Source organism: Podarcis filfolensis, assembly GCF_964270895.1.
Source record: "Podarcis filfolensis genome assembly, chromosome: 5".
Lineage (NCBI taxonomy): Eukaryota > Metazoa > Chordata > Lepidosauria > Squamata > Lacertidae > Podarcis > Podarcis filfolensis.
Genome location: NC_139608.1, coordinates 29,025,817 through 29,049,092, shown reverse-complemented (window position 1 = coordinate 29,049,092; position 23,276 = coordinate 29,025,817). Strand labels below are relative to the sequence as shown.

General features: G+C 42.2%; 1 protein-coding gene across 5 annotated transcripts in view; it reads left to right on the top strand.

Moving 5' to 3' along the window:
- NYAP2 (neuronal tyrosine-phosphorylated phosphoinositide-3-kinase adaptor 2) overlaps window positions 1-22,531 on the top strand; it is a 145,203-nt gene extending 122,672 nt beyond the window's left edge. For 3 of the 5 annotated variants that reach the window (XM_083613761.1, XM_083613762.1, XM_083613760.1), the window contains 3 exons: window positions 236-339; window positions 16,724-16,825; window positions 21,971-22,531. In XM_083613761.1, coding sequence (XP_083469887.1) covers window positions 236-339; window positions 16,724-16,825; window positions 21,971-22,198 — 434 coding nt within the window. In that variant the 3' untranslated portion in view covers window positions 22,199-22,531. The remainder of the gene's footprint in view (window positions 1-235; window positions 340-16,723; window positions 16,826-21,970) is intronic. The other 2 variants (XM_083613764.1, XM_083613763.1) reach the window with 1 other exon arrangement.
- Window positions 22,532-23,276: the final 745 nt, after the last annotated feature.

The window sequence follows — 23,276 nt, the reverse complement described above, 5'->3', positions numbered from 1 at the left end:
TAGGCCCTTGTGGTGAAGAATCAAGGGCTTCTTTGAGGCAAATCTCAAAAACAAAAGCAAGTTGGGAACCGTTGAAGGGCAACAAGCTAGACCACGCTGCCAGAATATAGAGAGCAAAAGAGAAACGAGAACATCATAGACCACTGTCTATTACAACTATGCTTTTCCTTGGCTGTCTGGATTTGGACAAGGGATTCCAGAACTTGATCTCTGACCTGTTTCCTTTCCTTTCCAGAGCCGAAAGCAAGCTGCAGGTTAGGACGATCTGCATCCACGTCAGGTGTGCCTCCTCCCTCCGTTACTCCTCTCAGGCAAGCCAGCGATCTGCAACCGAGCCAGGTACCATCGTTAGCCAATCGCGAATGACTTCCTGTGATGCAACATGCCAAATTTTCTCACCTCTCTGTGTGTCTGTCATCTGTTGCTGTAAATTGTTCTTCTGTGTATTTGGTTTGATTTCTGTTTGTATGCCTGTACATGTGCGTGTCTCTCTCTCTCTCTCTCTTTTATAAGCAAAGAAATTCTACCCTCTCCAGTATCATGTCAAGACTTTCTTTGCTGTTAATTCATTTTAAATCTCTGTTTGTCTCCTCTTCATTCTGTAATATAAATGTGCTGACCTTTCATACTGTATATATTAGCTGAATGCTGTGCGTGCTTTTTTTTTTTTTTTTGAGGGAAAAAATGATCCTGTGGTATATTTTTTTATCAACAATTTATCAATTTAATCGATGCTGTTTATAACATATATTTCTTTTAAATATTTCACGTACAACTTTTTTTTTTTACTTTATTTCTCACTGACTTTGTATATACCATTTGAACTTTGACTTCTTGTATTGTAATTATACGTGCATCTGTTTTGAGCTTGGTGCATGATTAGCAGTCATATAGATCTATCTGTCTGTCTATACATATATATATATACACACATACATTTTAGCGAAGCTGCAAAATATTTTGTTTTCTGCATGTGGCAGCTCATTTTTCATCAGCTCGCTTCTATATAATAGCAGTGGGACTGTAAAATAATATGTGTTTTTATAAGCTGGCAAAAACATTGCAATGAGCAGGGTATACATCAGGCTTCCTCAACCTCGGCCCTCCTGATGTTTTGGGACTACAATTCCCATCATCCCTGACCACTGGTCCTGCTAGCTAGGGATCATGGGAGTTGTAGGCCAAAAACATCTGGAGGGGCAAGGTTGAGGAGGCCTGGTATACATGGAAGGAAGTCCCATATATTGTGAATGACAGGGGGGGCAATGTGCTCTCTGCAAACCACCTCACTAATGGGTTTTCCTGTCTGCTAGGTGTTATTGGGCACCGGCCAAGGCCCACACTACTGTTGGAGGCCCACTGCTAATTCCAGAAGCCTCCTGGTCCCACTGCTCCTTCTTCTGGTTTTTACTGCCTGTTTGCTGGACCAGAAGGAGGAGATAAATTAGCATCCTTTGCTTGCTGTGCACTCTGCCTTTGGGTGGTTGGGCCCTGGGGGAAATGGTGACTGAATGGGCAATAGGAACAGAAGCAAGGAGGAGATGGGTCTGCTGAGGGTATCCTGCTGAAGGTCCCTCCAAGACCCTGAGCCACCACAATCACACAGGCAAGTCACCTAGGAGGACTGGGCGTGTTTGGCTCCCAAGAACAAGAACATCTCAGACAGCTGCACAAATAGAGATGGTTCCAAAGCAGACTTTAGGTGAATTAGAAGAGAAAAGTTGTCCAAAGCTGTTTTTATTTTTTAAAAATGTATTGTTTCTTCCTTTCTCAAAACATGTTGGGAACGACATCAGTTTGTGCAGCTGATACTTAATTTATTGGATTTCCCAGTCCCCCCGTAGCTTTTTTGTAATCCTCTCTGTTGTGTTGGTGCAGGTTTTGCCCTCACTACAATATTGTCTCCAAAATGAACCTTCTACGCAAATAAGTTAATTCAGTTGGGCTCTAACTGTTAGAGTAAGTAAAGGATACCTCTTTTTCTGGGTTAGCAGACAAGGTTTTCTCTCCTTAAGCCTATCTACATAGCCCCACCCTGGAAACTTAGCTTATAAATGCAGCAGTAAAAGGTGCTCAGGTGCTGAGATGTCCGAGTGATCAGCACTGCTTCACAGGGTATCTCACATTTGAACGCTCCATTGTGTTAAAAATGGAAAGCTAGCACATTAGGCAAAGGGATGGCTTGGAACTTTTCATGCCAGTGTACTAGTTTTCTCTTTGCAAGGAGGTTTTGGTTTTAGCAAGGGGGAGGGATTCAAATGTGGTATTCCCCACCTATACTATGAAGTGGAAGAGTCCTTTATAGTTCTGCAAGAGGGAAAATAGTAGAGATTCAGGGGATTGGTGTTGTGAAATGGAAGGGGGGGGTTTAAACAGCATAGCATCAATTACAAGGAGAAGTGCCTCTTCACCACAATTATGAAACTGGCAGTGAATATGTTTAACAAAACAAAGCCTTATATTTTTTTACACTGAGCTGAAAGTTCATCCCATTCAACTTTCAGTTCAGCACTAATGATACCACCTTAGCATTCCGCTACCTATTTTGCTGCATGTTTACACCAAGCCATAGTCACATTAGAGAATAGGATGCAATGTTGAGAAAGTAGGTAGGTAGGTAAGTAGGTAGGTAGATCAAGAGATAGATAAATCGTGTTTAAAAACTACCCAGTTTAAATATTACTACTTACAATATATTACAAAGATTTCACAACTGCAGAGGCAGCAGAGAAGTCAGTAGAATAATCATTCTATGTATATAACTTGAAGAAAGATAAGAAGATATGAATATTTAGCTTTATTAGATGAATGTCGAGATCATATCAAGTAGTGTTTTACATAAGTGCAAGATTTAAAATATAAAATTACTTACGCAGCAATCCAAAACATGCAGCATGTTTAGGATTGAGGAACTGGAGGAACAGGGACTTCACTTAAGTGTTATTAGCGTCTTTTCTCAGACCCAAAGTATGAAGGCAATATTTGAATCCTTCCCCGCGTCTCTTCTGTTTTGCTTTGGTGAAACTAGAATGTGGCAGGAACTCTAAAGAAATGCCACATTCTAGCTGGATTCTAGCAAAATCTTATCCAGATGGAAGGGAGTCAAAGGAACACAAAGCTCTAACCATTTGATAGTATCCTACTGTTTGTTTGTACTTCTGAATTTCCAGGCCACTTGGTAAGATTACAGAGCAGTGAACCCTTGTGCTGTGCGTAATGCCTATGGATTGGTGGGGCAATGCAGTTTTCTCTGTGCAGATGCCATTTAACTTTGAGGAATGGTGACTATAGGGCCCCATGTGCATGCCTTCATGTAAGTGGGAGATATGCACTAGCCTAACCTCTAAAGAATGGAACGCGGGTGGCGCTGTGGGTTAAACCACAGAGCCTAGGACTTGCCGATCAGAAGGTTGGCAGTTCAAATCCCTGCAACGGGGTGAGCTCCCGTTGCTCGGTCCCTGCTCCTGCCCACCTAGCAGTTCGAAAGCACGTCAAAGTGCTGCAAGTAGATAAATAGGTACCGCTCCAGCGGGAAGGTAAACGGCGTTTCAGTGCACTGCTCTGGTTCACCAGAAGCGGCTTAGTCATGCTGGCCACATGACCCGGAAGCTGTACACCGGCTCCCTTGGCCAATAAAGCGAGATGAGCGCCGCAACCCCAGAGTCAGTCACGACTGGACCTAATGGTCAGGGGTCCCTTTACCTTAACCTTTAACCTCTAAAAACCAGCTCTGTGTGTTGAGTAAATGCTTGGGCATTATCCAACTAACATGTTCCAGTTAGCTCAAGGATTTCTGCTTGTGCAATGGAACTTGCCCCTCCTCCCACCCAATACCCTCTAAATCTGTTCTAGGTGTTCACCCAACCCTCCAGGGAAATTTTGGGGAGGGCACAGGGGGCACATGGGAGAAACTCTCATCAGAATGAATAGGACTTTTCCCCCAATGCAGAGTTCAGGCACAGGGCGTTGAACCACAGTGTGGGGGTATAATAATCCCTAACCCTAGCAACTAGGATCTTGAGACAGATTCGACCCACAAGCAACCCCACACACCTGCTCATTTTTTAGCAGACCAACAAATGGTACATCGCCTTAAGTCAAGGTTCATCAAGTCATTTGGGCACTTGAGGCAGCAAATCTCACTTCTTCTTTTTAGCTGTGAGGTGCTGGTGAGAGCCAGTGTAGTGTAGTGGTTAAGAGCTGTGGACTCGTAATCTGGTGAACCGGGTTCGCGTCTCCGCTCCTCCACATGCAGCTGCTGGGTGATCTTGGGCTACTCACACTTCTGTGAAATCTCTCAGCCCCACTCACCTCACAGAGGGTTTGTTGTGGGGGAGGAAGGGAAAGGAGATTGTTAGCTGCTTTGAGACTCCTTAGGGTAGTGATAAAGCGGGATATCAAATCCAAACTCTTCTTTCCTTCTTTCTTTCTTTCTTTCTTTCTTTCTTTCTTTCTTTCTTTCTTTTCTTATTTTCACCAAAGTTGTCTTATTTATTCCCATCAGTGGTTGATGGAACAGGATGGAGTCAGGTGGTTCTGGTAGCCTGGGCAAGGTGGCACAGAGTGTCAGATTGACAGCCACTGCACCCAACCCGTGCCATCCTCCCCATTGCCTCACCCCTCCCGCTTTTGGTACCCGGAAGTAACCCCAGCCAGCTAAGCTGTGCCACTCCTTCCCACCCTGCCTCACTAACTATTGCTACTTTCCTGCACCAGTCCTTCAAGTTCCATTTGTAGGTCTGAAAGAACATGTATAAGTAGCAGCTAGGGAGTAGGAGGATCTGTCCATTTTGGTTTTCTCAGTTTCTCATTTTTCCAATCTTAAAATCAGCTCTCCACAATTTGCAGGTTTTTTTTCTGCTATAAAACCCTCATGGAAAATTTTCAGTACTTTAGTGCATATTTCTCCTGATAAACATACAGCGGTATCTCTAGTTACAAACTTAATTTGTTCCAGAGATCCATTCTTAACCTGAAACTGTTCTTAACTAGAAGCGTGTTTTTGCTAATGGGGCCTCTTGCTGCCGCTGCAAAGTTCTCAACTCGAGGTAACTCTTCCAGGTAGTTAGCAGAGTTTGTAACCTGAAGCATTTGTAACCTGAGGCATTTGTAACTCGAGGTACCACTGTATTTTTGTTTGCAGTTTTGACTAATTTTTGCAAGCAATTTCTCTCAATATAATGCATTTGTGTATTGTTTTAAGTAATATGTTCATTTTTATGCACATTTCAAATTGTTTGGTTGGACAATTGCATTGCAAAATTCAGATAACTGCGGATTTTGAAGGATTACTGTTTTTCAGCTCTCGTGTTGTTTCAGAAATGGCAAATTTGATAAATCTAACTTTGCATGTGAAGTGAATCAAATTTCTCCCTCTTCCCTAGTAAGAGCTTTTAACTTTAAGAAGATCTCTAGGGAGGAGTCCAAAAAAGATGGCCTTGCATTGACTGTGAGAATAGTCAGCTTATGAAATTTGTTCTTTGCTTCTCAGAGTCTTAAAATTAAGCTGGTGCATTCTGGTAATGCTTTAGAATGAGCACAGCAAACCAACTACATGTATTTCCCCTGGACAGCATCAAAGTCAAGATTATGTTTGTGAATATGAAATCTGTCCATTGCAGTTTTGTTATTTGTCTATCCGTAATTTCCAGCTTTTACTTTGGAAATGAAATCGCTTGCATGTTTATACTCTCCATTGCACTGTGCACTGTAACAGCCACTAGATGGAGCTGGAATCCACACTATTATTTAAGTGAATATCTTGCTTTATTTTTATGAAAGGGAAATGGAGGGAAGTTCCATTTTCCCTGCTATTGACTGACTGCCATTGATATATTTGCTAGTGCAATCAGAACAGCTCAGAAAGACTTTCAGGTGATTCGCTGAATGACATCAATATTAGATCAAGTCAAAGCAATTCCAGCAAAGGGGAAAGTACAGAAGCATCATAAAAAGTAACAGTTGTCCTGTTGGTGGAGGAAGCTGGAAGGAAATGAGTTGAATCAAAGCTACTGCTGTGATGTTTCCTTAAAATGAATTGTGCTTCTGAGTATGCATTTCACCACTCCCACCCCAAGCCCTAATTTTTATTTTTATTTTCAAATATGGGGTTGTATCCAATGCATTGCTAAGTTGAAATCATTTAGAGGTATACTTGTTCTACTGACAAATTGCTTTTCATCAGTGGAATATTGTCACACAAGAGAATGCATAAGCAGGTTGCTGTTAACTCTGTTGCAAAATAGATTGCACAACCAGTTGCACAACCAGTTTCCACTAGGACAACTGTTGCATTGGATTCCCCCGTTGTGCAGCATTAAAACTCACCTGTCTGCTAGTGCAACAGTTCTTGTGCTAGCAGGCAGAGAACATTAGATACAGCCCACTGCATGGCTCATCACTATTCCCCTTAATCTATGAGTTGCCACAATTCTGAAAGATCCTTAGTCTCCCTTTGCTACTCCAGGAAGGTGGGAGGGGAGAGGAAGAGGGGTCTGTTGGGTGGTCATTATAGCCAGGTGTTGCAGGAGTGTTCTGCAAGAGAAAAGCTCTACAGCAGGGTTAGTGGATCCCAGGGTAGGAAATGTGACACAGGACAGCAGCTGGACAAAAAAATAAAAGAGATGGAGGAACCAATGTTGGTTCTGTATGGAAGGTAAGGGTTAAATGTCTGAAGTTTGATGTCTTTAATGGACAAGAACATATAAAAGATACATAGATGATATAGACAGTTTGTGACTCTGCAGTCTTAAAGTTGTTATTTGCCTCGTGTAAAAACCTTTCAAAGCTTAAGTAAAGGTAAAGGGACCCCTTACAATTAAGTCTAGTTGTGAACGATTCTGGGGTTGCGGCACTCATCTCGCTTTAAAGGCCGAGGGAGCCGGTGTTTGTCTGCTTCTGCAGACCCACGTCCCTCTTTTCAAAGATTAAGAACTGCTTAATTGATGGAACCTAGCCTAGCAAAATCTACCTCTAAAATTTAGCCTCATCTTTCTTTGAAAGATGTACAAAATGTTCCCCAAACCCTATTGGTTTTGATGTTCAAACTTTAACATACACACAAACTTATTTGGACTTGAAATATGTTGTGTACAATTGTTTTTGTACTGTTTGATGTGTAGGTGGTTATTAACTGAGATTTGTGTTTCTCTTTTTTCGGTGCCCACAAGAGGGAGGTATTGACCTACTTTGTTTTATAGTGTTTCGTTTTTGTAAAGGACGAAAGTTTTATCCACCATACAAAGGAACAATCATGTGGTCTGATGGAGCCTAGAATTTCTAAATTTTCTGAAAATGAACTGGTGAAACACAGTGACAACTATTTTACTCATTTACTGTAGGCAGCATGTTTCATTCGGGTTTATCTAGTCAGATGACAACTGGACTAAAACAAAACACATTTCTCATAAGGTTAAGCATGTCAGCACAGATTTCATCAGCCTTCATCCATCCTCCCATTTCCTTCACATACTGCATTGACAGATTTTTCATTTATTAACATTCAGTGATCCATAACTTGAATCCAGCACCATTATTGGTATTGGGATTGATACTGTACATTTTTGCAGGCAAACTGTTGCATCCAGGTTATCTCAGTATTTTCCCTCTTATGGATCAGCTGCTCTCACAACGCACGAGTAGCATCTCATACAAACTACATTGCCAGAGTTTTCCCAGGCAGGGCATCATCTCACCTTTCTTGCATGCTTACTTTTTAATATTCCAACATGGAATCCAAAGCATTGCACTGGATGGTCACCCATCCAGGGACTAACTGAACCAAGACCTGCTTAGCTTCAGCAAGGTGGTGGCCTCGTGTGCCCTTAGACTGTACACTGGAACCCACATTTTAAAGGTGATTTAATGGTGGTTTTGCTTATGCCCATGCAAGGCAGCAGCTCATCCATTTTCCACCAGTCACTCTTTTTCCTATTGCAGCCCTCTGTGCCACATCGCATACTGCTAGAGAGGGTTCCCCAACACTTAGGAGCAGTTTTCAGGAGGTATGGGGTGGGGGCTGTAGTGGATACAGGAGGATTAGCAAAAACCTGGTAACCAACCCTTCACGAGTGGAAGGGCTTTCCACTAGTGCAAAACTACCATTGGATACAAGACCCCATCAGAACACTAACATATGGAGGTTTTAATAATAATAATAATAATAATAATAATAATAATAATAATAATAATAATAATAATTTATTTATACCCTGCCCATCTGGCTGGGTTTCCCCAGCCACTCTGGGTGGCTTCCAACCTAATATTAAAAACAATACAGCACCAAACATTAAAAACTTCTCTTAACAGGGCCGCCTCCAGTTGTCTTTTAAAAGTAAAATAGGTTCTTATTTCCTTGACATCTGCTGGGAGGGTGTTCCACAGGGCAGGCACCACTACTGAGAACGCCTTCTGCCTGGATCGCTGTAACCTCACTTCTCGCAGCAAGGGAAACACCAGAAGGCGTTCGGCGCTGGATCTCAGTGTCCGGGCAGAACGATGGGGGTGGAGACACTCCTTCAGGTATACAGGACCAAGGCAGTTTAGGGCTTTGAAGGTCAGCACCAACACTTTGAATTGTGCTCGGAATTGTACTGGGAGCCAATGAAGATCTTTCAGGACCAGTGTTATATAAGCTTGGTATTATCCATAAGTTGGTTCACTGACACCTGACCATGCAACATTGCTACATCCATATTGCAAAGTCCTGAGCTGCATATGGAGTTGCTGACTTCCCTGTTAATATAGAAAGCTAACAGGGAAATTGAACCTTCCATGAGTATTATTTAGATACCTGGTGTCATGTTTCAGTCCACATCAAACATTTAAATCATTCTTATGCCACTTTGAACAGTCACAGAGAATCCTGGTTACTGTAGTTTGTTAAGGGTGCAGGGAATTGTGGTTGTGTGGATTAATCACCATCAACCAACTACAGTTCCTAGAATTCCCCGGGGAAGGCCATGACTGTTAAAGTGGTATAAGAGTGCTGTAATAAGAATGGGAAATTCATGGAAGGAAAGGCAGACATCAGACCAAGGGAATAAGTGGTCCTCATTGGAGAAATGTTAAGAACTCTTCCAGGGTCTCCTATAAACCAATGATGGCCTGGCTTATAATCCGAGAAAAAGCTCAAGTGAATCAAGCAAATCAGTCCAAATGATCTGAGGGTGCTGCACTTGAACTTAGATTAGGTACGTATTCAGGAATGAAGAAAGATTGAAAGATGGAGGTGATGGAAAATAGAGAACTAGAGCCAAATCACGGATCAGGAATCAGAAGCTAGAGGATAAGAGCCAGAATCCAGAAAGGCAATTTGATAATGAAAGGTTGAGGCTAGGTTACAGTAGGGCAGATATGTAGACTGCAACAGAACAAAGGCAAAACAAATAGGGATAAGGATGCACAGAGATGTCTGTTAAGTCTCTCATCCACAGTCATTTCCCATGCAATCCTAGATGTGTCTATTCAGAAGGAAGTTCTACAGGGTTAAGTGAGGCTTATTCCCATGTAAGCATGTAGAGGATTGTAGCCATAGGTAGCTTTTGAACATGTGGTGCAGGTAAGAGCTTGGAGGAATGCAGCTGAAAACTGCAATTCCAAGCTCACTTCCTCGGAAGTACCTGCTATTAAATGAAAGTAAAACAGTTCTTTAAGTAGATGTGTTTAGGATCAGGGTGTTAGTTTTTATACTAGTATACTATAAAAATTTATGCAGATGTAAATGTGTGCAATAAAATATATTATTTCCACCAAAAAGACCTCACAGTCACAACAGCACAGCGGCATCTGTGAGGCAGTTGTACAGCGACTAACCAAACGTGGTTATTGGTAGACAAGCATTTTATCCTTATGGCTTCATTGGTCTACAGGGCCTATCCCATGACAGGGTTCTCCAGGGTGATTAGTTTAGGATGCAGCAGATCTCCAGCTCAGGCAGCTGATTCCTGGCTCAAGCAGTGTTAAGTCCCCAGCCCCTGCTCAGTGGAAGAAGATATTCCAGAGAGGCTTTCTCATTTCAACTAGTGTAACTTTACACTGGCTTAACTTACATTGGCCTGCTTGGTGCTAGTTTCTTGTGCATAGGACTGCTTCCTGAATTTATTACGGCTTTTGAACCATGTTTTGTTTTTGTCTACTTAGCAAATAAAAAGAAATAAAACATAAGTGCTTCATTCGCTTTTTATAACTGCCTTTCATGTGATACCATTCAAACATCACAGTGAACTTACGAGGGACTACATGACAGTTGAATAAAATGAAGCTTATGGTAATAAGATATTAATATTACTTGTCAGCCTATGTGTATCTATAGGTTGCTTGTAACTTTATTGTGTAATAGTCCAAGATCCTTCATATGAGACTCACCTTTTCATATAATGGGGGAGGGGGGGAGGAAATTTGCTTTCTAAGACCTGGAGCAGAAATTATCATTTTAATCAAGTTCAGAAAATAAATGTGGCCCACACAGGATTGCTCAGTCGCTTTCCTGTGGCTCTTCTGCACCTGCTGTTGAAATCCTTGTGCCTTTCTTTTCTCCTTTGGTGTACATTTATGTTTGACTCAGGGCAACAATTTTATAGGGTATTTACTCATAAATGAAAAAATAAATAAAACAATGATTAAAAGTGGCATGAAGCAAAAGTTTATGGCAGCATGGCAGACTGCCTGTAGTTTCGCCATTCCCTTGTGAAAGAAAAATAGAGAGCCTATTTATAATGTGCTATAAATAGAATGCCGCTTCTTTCATCCAGCACACATTTCTCTTTTATCCACAAACACTGCTTTTTTGCCTTTCTGATATGTGAATTTGCTGGGTTTCACCCATGCGTCTTCTGTTTAAACTGTGTGTGTGAGAGAGGGAGACACCACACAGGACACTGTGAACAAAAGTACCGTTTTCTTTATCACCATCTCTTTTGTTACATCACAGACCGCTCTAGCCTTGTTGCCATGGTGACCACAATTTCATCAGATTCCCCCTCAAATGTTTGTATAGCCTTATACAGTATATTGCACTTACTGCAACTGTATAGTATCTTGTCTGTATACTGTATGCCCATAAATATGTATATTTATTCACCCATGTATGTATGTATAGTTTTTTTATATATCTGTATATGTATGTGTGTCTCTTCATAGTCTGTCTCTGAAATGTTTGACTTCCTCACAAACATTATATGTCTGCAAGTTATGATGAAGTATGGATGCCAGCACTCACTTTTGATAACTTATAACCTTCATTTTGTCTTGTTAAACAATGAAAATAAAAACTTCGTGTATTTTAAATGAGAATTTTAAAACAGTGGTTACTTTTCTTTTACTTTCAAGCTTGGCCCCTTGGGATACGGTGGGGTCATTTGTTTTAGCAGCCTGTGTGTGGATTCTTGGTTCAGTTGTAGGGTGGACAGCTGGAATGATTCCCTCTTAAGAGCAAAGGTCTCAGCGTATCATTATTATGCATGGCATGAAAAAGGTAGATTAATATATATTTCTCCCTCTGTTATACCAGAACTCATGGATATCCAGTGCATTTGAAGGTTGGGAAATTCGGGACGAACCAAGGAATTATTTCTTCGCACAGCACATATTTAAACTATGGTATTCTCTCACTCCAGAGGCAGTGATGGCCACCAACTTTTGCTGGAAAAAGCAGGAGAAGGAAGTGCTCTTGTGCTTGGCTCCTGCTTGTGGGCTTCTCACAGGCCTCTGGTTGGCCACTGTGAGAACAGGATATTAGACTATATCTGCTATTGGTCCAATCCAGCAGGGCTCTGCTTATGATCCCATGTTTATGTTCAGGGAGTGGAGAGCAACTGCCTGGGTTCAAGAAAGTGGCTTCCCAATGGCAAACAAGCCAGGGATCCTTAAAGGGGACAAGGCAGAACAGCAGAAAAACAAGTATCAGTGCTGTGGTATTAGACTGAAGGGTGGGAAAGCTGTACCATCTGTAGAGAATTGGCATAGAAACATTAAAGGGGGTAAAGGGGACCCCTGACCATTAGGTCCAGTCGTGATCGACTCTGGGTTGCGATGCTCATCTCGCTTTATTGGCCGAGGGAGCCTGCGTACAGCTTCCAGGTCATGTGGCCAGCATGACTAAGCCGCTTCTGGTGAACCAGAGCAACGCACGGAAATGCCGTTTACCTTCCCGCCAGAGCAGTACCTATTTATCTACTTGCACTTTGACGTGCTTTCAAACTGCTAGGTTGGCAGGAGCAGGGACCGAGCAACGGGAGCTCACCCCGTTGTGGGGATTCAAACTGCCGACCTTCTGATCGGCAAGTCCTAGGCTCTATGGTTTAACCCATAGCACCACCCGTGTCCCATTTATAGAAACATTAGGGGTGCCTCAATGTTAGTCCCTCACTGGGGGAATCTCAGTCTATCACTAGCTGTCCCATTATATCATTGCCCATACATGGACAGAGATGGAAAACTCAGATAAAAGAGGCGAATTCATAAAGCATAGGGCTTCTCCACAGGGTGTTGCATTTAGCCATCATTTCCTTCTCCTAGCCTTAGGCACCACAGAGGGAAGCCTAAACACCATTCCCACACCTGGGTATTTCGGTCTTTGCTCAACTAGTTTGGGTTGTTTAGTTAAGCAGCAAGGGTTGTTACTCTTAAGTTCTCTTCTAACAAATAATGAAGGCCGCAGCCTTGTAGTTATATTCTTAGTTTTATATTCATTTCTTTTGCAAGGTTCATAATTACATGATAGTTACCATGGGCTATAGGCACTGATATGTGTTTCAGATAATTAAAAGCAGACTCAATAAGCTATATCATGGTGTGACTTCTTGCAGCCAATAAGAATGGGCATTCAATAGTATTAATAGTATTGAGTTAGACTTGTTAGGGTTAGGCATTCTTGTTAAAATCAAAATGGTAAACAAATAAAACATTTCTAACCCTGATCATTGCTAAATTGAAGTTCATCCTGAGATATTTTCTGTTTCATAGGGCTGATGTTGGCAAATCACACATTGTTAAATTTGGCTTAATGTACAAAGGCGTGTGGTTTGTAATATTTACCTTGGCCTCTTTGGATTTCCTTCATTCTGTTAGAATATGATATGTGCCTCTTTTCTTCTTCTTGCAACTGGGGTAATTAGAGATTGCTGTGCATATGGGGCCAAGTTGGTCTAGGATCCCCAACTCTTAATAATTTTATCTATGTCTGTAACCATGTCCCACTGTAACCCCACCCAAATCGAAAGCATGGCAGCAGTGAGTAGCCCAAAGTCTCAATGAAAAGAATCCCAGATGTACTAGGTGTCAAAAATCTCATCATCTCAAAGTCAATGTTTCCGTCTTCATTTTAGCATGCTTGTCATTAAAAAAAGGAAAAAAATGGGTGGATTGTGCTAAGATTGTTGATCATATTCACTGAGTAAAAATGCATTTAAGGTGATGGAATCTATCACAGTTCTCAACACAATCATTTTCACAGTCCCTGGTTAGGTAAATAATACATGGAAACTAGCTGTTGCCCTCCAGCTCATAATATGTTTCCATAGTGATCTTTGGCTCTGAGTACCACTCCACAGCCCCACTTTAACATCCTATTCCCCACACTGGACGCCTGCCACAAAGAGGCTCCAGATGAAATCTTGGCCAGCCTCAATCCTGTTCTTACTGGACATACAGATGATCGGTAACACCAGACTTTACATTGGGCACATAAGTGCTTTGCTGGATTACAGCCTCTATTAGGAACTGTCTGTGCTAACATAAGGCATGTTTACTTTTTAAGGGTAATAACTTCCATTCAATTAGTGTTAATTTTATTATTTATCTTTGGGGACTTGGTCCAGCTGGATTGCTCTAACTGAACAATAAATTACGGCAGCCTCGTGTACCTTCTTTCTGGAAGGACAACACATTTTCACAAAAAAGAGGTGGTGGGTGGTTGTTCTAAAATAATAATTTTTGATTGCCAAACTCAAAATCCTTCTTTTGTGCAAGACCTTCCTTCTGCAGGTTAATTTTTTCTTCTTCATCTTCAGAAACTCAGTTGTAGCCTGTAGCTTATAGGGTTAGGGAGGAAGTAGCTTAGAAGTATGGATTCTGGAAACCAACAACAACAAAATGAGTTGAGGATATGTTCCACCAGAGGTTCTTGGGAGTTCAGTCTGATCCAAATCTCTCTCGGGTTAATGAGATTCATTCTAGTGACTTAGAAGAAATTTTACTCAAGCCTTAAGTGTTGAAGGACACAGTCACTAGGGTGCTTGGACAGTGCTTGGACTACTGTGTGTGCTCAAGTTTACAAAGTGCTTCAGAATCCTGCCCTGCTCAGGTGGTCACAACAAAGCACTGATAATTGCTTGGGGGAGAAGAGCAGGGTTGTGTGTGCTTGTCCTGCCGCCACCATCATATCCCACCCAAAGGCTCTCAATGGGTTCAGGGCATATTGCTGCAGGGCAGCCTGCTGAATGCATGTTGACTCTTCCCGATGACTGCCTGTTTTAATAAAAAAATGAATGTAAATCTATTTCCACTGCTGTTCTTTTTAGCACAAGAAATAAGCACTATGCCAACAGAACATTAGTTCCATGTTGGAAAATACAGCTGACCTGTGAAGATAACTTCCAGATCCTTTGTCTGGTCCTCCCCTGTTCCATGAGTCCCTTCACAGCATAACTTGTGGAACTCCAAATGCCAAGAATTATCTCCTCTTATTTTGTTCTGACAGAAGATAAAACTACTCCCATTTACTTCATTGTGCAGGAGGGAACTGAATTTACTGGCAGTGACTTACCTTGAGTCATGCTGCCTGCTGCTCTGTGACTCACTTCGATGTTAAGGATTTGTCACCTGAGGAGTGGGGAGAATTTTCCTTTTGGCTTAATCCTGCATCCTTTTCAGATGTGGGATGCATCAATTTAATAAGCCTAAACATTCTCAGATGACAGAACAGTGATGAATTAAACCTTTAGGCCTCAGACACAAAACAATCTGTCCCTGTGTCATTCAAATGACTTCAGTGTTTTGATATTATCTCACGTGTGCGTCTTAATAATAATTGTACTGTGACTCTTCCCTTCTACAGCCTGTTTTCTAGCCCTACTCAAGGGATGGAGATCCTGTGGTCCTTCAGGAAAGGTCCTAGAACAGATAATGTTCTAGTGTGATTACAAAGACCCAGCATGGGTTTCTCAAAAACAAGTCATGCCAGACGAATCTCATTTCTCTTTCTGATACACTTACAAGCTTGGTGGATCAGGGGAATGCTGTGGATGTAGTGTATCTTGATTTTAGTAAAGCTTCATATTTTTGTGGAGAAGCTATAAAATGTGGGTTGTACAAGGTAACTGTTAGTTGGATCTGTAGCTGGTGAATTGACCAAACCCAAAGAGTGCTCACTAATCGCTTCTCATCAACTTGAAAGAAGTGGCAAGCAGATATTGCAGGGTTCTGTCCTAGGCACACTGTTGTTCAACTATGTGAAAATGATTTAGGGGTCTTAGTAGACCACAAACTGAACATGAGCCAACAGTGTGAAGCAACAGCAACAAAAAGAGTGGGGGGGGGGAGGCTAATGCTATTCTAGGCTCTATCAACAGAAGAATACTGTCTCAAATGAGGAAAGTCATAGTCTTGATCTATTCTACCTTGGTCAGACCACATCTGGAGTACTGTGTGTATTTCTGTCTGCCACAATTTAAGAAGGATATTTAAGGATATTCCGTTTAAGATGGACAAGCGGGTATGTGTACAGAGGAGTTTCACCAAGATGATCAAGGGTCCGAAAACTACTACTTAAGCCTTATGAGGAACGGTTGAGGGAGTTGGGCATATTTAGCCTGGAAAAGAAGAGACTGACAGCCATCTTCAAATATCTAAAGGGCTGCCACATAGAGGATAAAGCAAACATGTTTTCTCCTGCTCTGGAGGGTAGAGCCCAAACCAATAGCTTCAAGTTACAAGAAAGGAGATTCCGACTAAACATCAGAAAGAACTTTCTGATGGTGAGCTGTTCAGCAGCGGAACTGACTCCCTTGGAAGGTGGTGGTGGACTCTCCTTCCTTTGAGGTTTTAAAGCAGAGGCTAGATGGCCATCTGTCATGGATATTTTAGTCGAGATTCCGGCATTGTAGGGGGTTGCACTAGAGGGCCCTTCGCGTCCCTTCCAATTCTACAATCTATGATGCTATGATTCTATTATTAGAACCCAGGGTTCATAATCTAACATGCTTCAAAAATCTGCAGGTAAATAGCCGAGACATCCCATATTTGTATAAATAATAGATTTGTACCAGAATTTGCTTATCTCATCAATATAGTAGAAAAATGCATTCACCAGACATACTGAATCCAGGAATTTAAAGAATTCTGTGCCTGAATTGTTCAGTCAGAGTTGGCAAGTAGTGCCCTCACTTTTTCCCTCTTTACAGCAAACGGTAAGTGATTCCTTCAACAAGCCTCTCCTTTTTTTGTTTGCCTGATGACAGCTCTACAAAAAGTGAAAAGCATTGCACTTTTCAGGAAACTACCTTATGGGTTCCTTTATTTTTGGGCACACTGGCCATTTCGAAACGACTGCATTTTAATTAAATTCAGCCATCGCTTCTGTGCATCCTTTCATCTCATATTGGTTTGTCCATTTTGTTCCTGTGCAGCAATTGTGGAAAAGAACTTTGTTTTGATACGCAATGAGCTCCATGATCACACCGATATCATTTTATTTGGTTCTCCCCCATACCTACTCTAAATGTAGAATCAACCCCACTGCACACCCAGTAGGAGAGGGAAGAAACCCACCAGAACCAGGAGAGAACAACCACTTCCACAGCCTAGTAGCGTAAACAATTACAGTAAAGTAAGTGTGATAATGCAATACCGGGGGAAAGTATGGAAACACCTACTGAAGTGTGGGCATGTCTCAGTGACCAGAGCTTCAAATGCTGCCATATGCACAAAGAGGTGGGAAAGGCTTTTCTTCTGAGGAAAACTAAGAAGGATTTTTTTGCGCTATGATGTCAACCACCTTGTCCCTGGGAGCTGCAGTTGGAAGGGTTTTTGCAGCACAATGGCTCAGCATTGTTTTTAAATAGTTCTACATGGAGAGAGAAAATGGAGAGAGACAATTTGCCCCGTTTCTGCTGTGAACAGCAATGCGTTTGTTTATTTGTTTGTTTGTTTATTTACTTGAGAATAGCTCTGCAGCTGGGGGAAAACAGTAGTATCTTGCCCATCCACAAGGCGAAGCAGAATTAAGGTGCTGTGGAGTTGAGGGTGGAAGAATGAGAGGGGAATATGCTCCTACCCATCTTTAGGAGTTCCAGCACTGTGCCCTGGAAACATGCGAGGTAAGGCTGAGGGGTCAAGTCAGCTAGCTCCGCCTCCCCCATCATCATTCTGATCATCCCCTACAACTCTTGGAGGTGATGAGAGTGACAATGAGGAGAAGGGAGCTAGAACACTCGAACCCACAGCCTTTTCCTTCCCCTTGCATGCTTGAAGAATGTGGTGTGGGAAGTTCTGAAGATAGCTAATGCTATACCATAACATAATAAAAAGGTAAAGGCACCCCTGACCATTAGGTCCAGTCGTGGCCTACTCTGGGGTTGCGGCGCTCATCTCGCTTTATTGGCTGAAGGAGCTGGCGTACAGCATGACTAGGCTGCTTCTGGCTAACCAGAGCAGCACACGGAAACGCCGTTTACCTTCCCGCCAGAGTGGTGCCTATTTATCTACTTGCACTTTGACGTGCTTTCGAACTGCTAGGTTGGCAGGAGCAGGGACCGAGCAACGGGAGCTCACCCCGCCGCGCAGTGGCATAGCGTGGGGGGTGCAGGGGGGGCCGGCCGCACCGGGCGCAACATCTGGGGCTTAGGGTTAGGGGGCGCAAATCCACGGGTTAGGGGGTGCAAATTACTTGCCTTGCCCCGGGTGCTGACAACCCACGCTACGCCACTGCCACCGCGGGGATTCGAACCGCCGACATTCTGATCGGCAAGCCCTAGGCTCTGTGGTTTAGACCACAGCGCCACCTGCGTCCCTGTAACATAATAGATCGATTCATATTTAGGTACACTCTAACTGGAAGTTCCCCTTCTCAAGCTTCCATTGAACAAGAACTGCACTGGAACACAGCAAATGCTTCCATTTATTTCAGTGGGGCTTGTGCAGATGCACTTTTTGTTCAATTAGGCATGGTGCATGTAATAAGTTTATTAGTACAAAAGAGAATCAGCTGCTGAAGCAGAATCATATTCATATAATGATAAGGCTTTTGTCTTCTTCTTTTATTTTTATTAATATCATTTTTTCCACCTCCATAATCTCTCTATATTTTTGGTCACTTTTTCGTTTGCAGAAAAAAGGTGTTTTCGTATAGGTGTTTCCATATTTTTTTTCACTCGTGTTTTGTGTATTGACTTATTGACTTTGTGTACAGTGTTGACACCGTTTGTTTCTTGTGGTGCGTGTTTGGTGCTTTCAGTGCTGAGAGGCACTAAAAGAAGATCTGCATATTGAAATGCTGATATTATTGCCTCCATTGAGAGTCACATTTTATTGAAACTAACTAGCCATAAATGTCTGAGTAGGAATGAACAATTTAATCAGCTAATCAGTGGACCTAATTTGATTAATTGCAGATTAAAAAGATGAAATTACATTTGAGATGTGCCCTCTGAAAGGATACTGAGCATTGATAGCATTGTGGTAGACAAGCTTAGCACATCTCTTGATTGAGGAAATGCATCTTATCTAGTTTTCATTTAACAGACAAAATATATTTATTATTTAGTCATACAAAGGTTTGTCAGTTCTTACATACTATGCGATACTTTAATTGATGAACGAGTCAGTTAATTTGCTCAGAGGCAATAAAATTAATTGATTTAAAAACCCTTTAATTAGTCGACATTGCAGTGCCTGACATTTTTAAAAGCTCGTACTAATTCAGAGAAATATTAATTTTTTTGTCTTCCAAGCATTAACAGCACTCCTATTTCCTCTTCAGGAAATGACTGAATTGTGTAACCCTTCTTCAGAATGCAATGTTACTACCCAATAGTAAGAAAGAACACAGGCTTGTTGCATTCCTCTTCTTCTGACTGATTGATGTTGCAGCTGAGTATGTTATGCTCGGACATAACTGGGTGCTCAATGCAAGACCTGGTTCAATGTGAGCAAAGAATGATGGGGTTGGAACCAGTGGCGTGTGGTGAAATTTTCCGTAGGGGAACAGTTAGGGCCAGAGGCACCAGATTATGAGCATGATTGCGGGTGGTGGTGATGCAGGGACCATCCTGACGTCCTGATGTCATGTGCGTGAGCATAGCACCTACCTCCCTAAGCCAAGCAGAAAATTCCCAGACTTTGGAAAGGAGGCACCAGGCCTCTGACAGGATGCTGGAGCCCTGCTGCCTCCTTCCCAAATCCAGGCAGGCTTTAGAAAGGTGGTGGGAGGGCTCTTGGACCTTGTAGAACATCAATCCTCCCTCCCTAAGCTGGGCAGAAGCTTCCCAGGCTTTGGGAAGGAGGCGCTGAGCTTTAATACTTTAATACTCTAATTTACCAGAAATATTTAAGGGACTAGCCTAGCCCCCCCAGTCCACTGACCACACACCACTGGTTGGAATTGCCTGTGTAAATCAATTTAAAACAGCTCCCTCCTACATCCCTACCTCAATTCCCCAGCTTTCACACATCATGAGAACAGTCTTAATGCTATGGAAGCTATGGGTCATTTTTGTGGTTTCTGTTTACCAAAACTACTGTTTACCGAAATCTCAAGGCAGATGCAGAGGCACCCTGAGCCCTCTTCCATCACTGCAATGCTGTAACACGCGGGGAGAGGGGGTTAAAGTGATATGTGCACTGCCTCTGCTTTACCTCATCAGCCGTCTCAGTGCCCTCCATGAATTTGGGGGCAACTGTGTGAAGCTGGAGTATCCTCCACTAATAAAGGATCCCCACACATTTTTTTACCCTGATTTTCTAGGGTTCTGACTATGGGCATATAGCTACCCACCAACCCATGGAGGGTGATGATAATGATGGAGGGATGGTGCAGTTAATGTGCTCACCTTGCAGGGCCACCCAATGATCAGTTTCATTGTACCTGAATGTGCCCTCAGTCATTGTTGACTACAGAACTGAGGGGGAATAAGCATGGTTACCAAGGTGACCATCTGGTACCTGAACAATATTATGTTACCTTTAGTGAGCCCTTCAGAATCATCTTTACTCTTTGGTGGGCATCTATAGTTTTCTTTTGCTGTGATTTGGCACCCAACTGAATTTTGCCCTGTACTTAAACATTTGAAGAAGCTGTCAGATGGCTAATTGTGATCTTCTCATATGGGAACACATCACTGGGAGGATTTTTACATGCTGAACACACATGTACACACACTCACACACACACACACACACTCACACATGCTGGAAGTCATAAAAATAAAGGGAAATTTGCCATACAAATGGAAACAAAGCATTGCTCCAGGGCAAAACTCTAAAAGATCAGTACTGAATGGGGGAAGACCAGTGGGGAGAGAGACTCTGAGGGAAAAGACGAGCAGAAGGCTGAGCTTCACCATTTTTTCTCCTTGAGAGAAGAAAGTTGCTGCTCTGGCACATAGGCTCTTTGAATGAGAAGAGAACTCTAGGGGACAGAACATAGGCTAGGTCTAGATCAGCTTCTCCTGTTTCCAGAAAATATTCTCCCCTGCAAAACTGAGGGGAGGCAGGAGGAGATATTTCTCCAAAATTATGGGGGGATAATTGTTGCTTACCATATTGATTATCACTTGGAAGTGCAGCCAGTGGGAAACTCTGAAGAGAGTCTTCTTCCACTCTCATTGGCCGCACTCCCCAGCATGTTTAGAGAACAACACACAGTGATGTGATATGACCTTGATCCAGGACTTTTTTCCAGCCAGAACTTGCCAGAACTCAGTTCCAATACCTCTCAGGTGGGCTCCATTGCCATTATAAGAGAACAAGGGAGGTGTTCATGGTGAGTTCTGGCACCTCTTTTTCTAGAAAAATAACACTGCCTTGATCCCTACCTTTCCAGGAAATGTGCCACTATGTGAATCCTGATTTTTCAGAGTTGCAAGACATGCAGGGTTTCTCTGCAAGCACAGAAGGCCCCCCACTTCACAAGTTCACCCTCCAACTTAAGGAGGGTGACTGGAATAACAATGGAGATGAATCTAGCACACTCGTTCCCCCTGCCCCTCATGTGTGTTTAGTTAACTCAAATGAAGAATGACGAAGATGGCTTCTGCATACAGAAATTCACTCACAATCTTTTGTTTGGTCTAAAGAAAATGGTTCATTACATGCACAAAATTTCCTGTATCACTTGAGTCAACAAGTGCAGAAACTGCAGGATCAAATTCTCTCATTTTAAAACTCAGCGGATGTACAAAGAAAGAAAACACAAAGAAGAGTTTACCCTTCTCTTTGGCATGTTAGTTTTCCCTTGTGTAAGGATTTTTCCTTCCAATGAGGAAAGTTCAAACAAGAAAACCCTACCACCATCTTCAGCCTTACATGGTTCCATCCAAGAACTGTTGTGTAAAGGAACATAGGAAGTGTGCCTTATACAAAGCCAGATTATTGATCTACGTATCTGTCTCAGTATTGTCTACACTGGCAGCTAGTGGCTTTCCACTGTTTCAGGCAGGGGACATTTCCAGTGCTACTGGGAGATGCCTGGGTTTTGAACATGGGACATTCTGCATGCTAAGTAGGTACTGAACTGTCTAGCTATGGTCCTTTACCGTTCTAGCTATCAGCCCAAAATTTCTTATGTCTATTTAACACAGAACTTGTGCCCATTTGTTGGTCTTGGGGATAAAAGCTAAAGGTGCCTGATTGCGTAGTTTCTGGTTTTCTTTCTTTCTTTCTCCTCCAGTGATTGCCGTAAGTATTTTGAAAATGCTTTCTGAGAACCAGCACTACCACTTTGCCTGCAGTTAAACTCTTGTGCCTTTTTTAATAGGTGACATGTATGCAGTGGTTGCACGGAGACCATACAATGCTGGAAATGATTGAGAAAAAACGTTGCCTGTGCAAAGAAATCAAGGCACGGCAGAAATCCGAGAAAGGACTTTGCAAACAGGACAGCATGCCTATCTTGCCAAGTTGGAAGAAGAACACAGGGTCCAAGAAGTACAGCCCCCCTCCATATTCCAAGCAACAAACCGTTTTCTGGGACACTGCAATATGATAGGAGCATGAGGGGCTATCTTCCGCACATTGCTAAAACATGCACTGTCAGCCTATCTTCCTAATAAGGTGGTGGCTGGGACTTAATTTTCAGGTGAAGAACTACCTAGGGATAAAGCTTGCTAAAGCGGTACCCACCTGTCAATCAAAAGAAAAATCTATGTCTCCCACTAAATGAAGGCATGCACATTTTTGAGGATTCTTTGGGATCCAGAAAAAAATAGAAAGATGTAAATATTTTGCCAATCTCTTAAAAAAAAAACCCTGAGACAATACACTATTTAAAATATAATGCAAACATGTATGAAGAATTTTACTCATAAACTGTTCTAACTGTTTTCTATGTGTTACCTTTATGTTTTGGGGTTCGTTTTTGTTCTTTTTTAAAAAAAAACAATTTAAAATTATCCCATAAGCCTACATTCTCTATCTTGACATAAGCATGTGGTTGTACATTTTTGATTTAACAGTAACAAACCGGTGCTAGGGATGTAGAAGTGAAATTAAATAATAATTTTAAAAGAACTCATTTGATTTCATTTTCTGTATACCGTTTGGCAGGAAGGTGGATGGAACTGCAAGCAAGACAGGTAAAACAGTATTCATTCAGATGTCGGAATTATGTTAACAATGTGTCATTTTTTTAAAAAAAAAGTATATTTGCTATTGTAAAATTGTATTAACGTATTAGAAACGACTGCAATTTACCAAGCGCGACTGCTTTGCAACCTCCTGCATCAGCCTCGCTAACGTGGCTGGAGACTGTCTAATGGCTTATACCATAGGGCCCTGATCCAAAGACCTGTCTGTGCAGAAGTTGTGCAAGGATTTTTCCTGTCAAACAGCATTCAGTCCATTAGAGGGAACTGGTGGTAGGGAGAGGGTGTCTAAAATCAGCCCTGTACACGAACCCCCTCCCTCCAGATAGCTTGTCAGAGCTAACAACTCAGCTTAGTGAGATGTTTGTATAGCAGATGCAGGAATATTGCATGTTGATTTGGTGGGCAGGGGTTAAGCCTTGACGACATAACTTTGAGTAAACAATAATGCAAGAAGGATCTGCACAAAGAAATAGACTA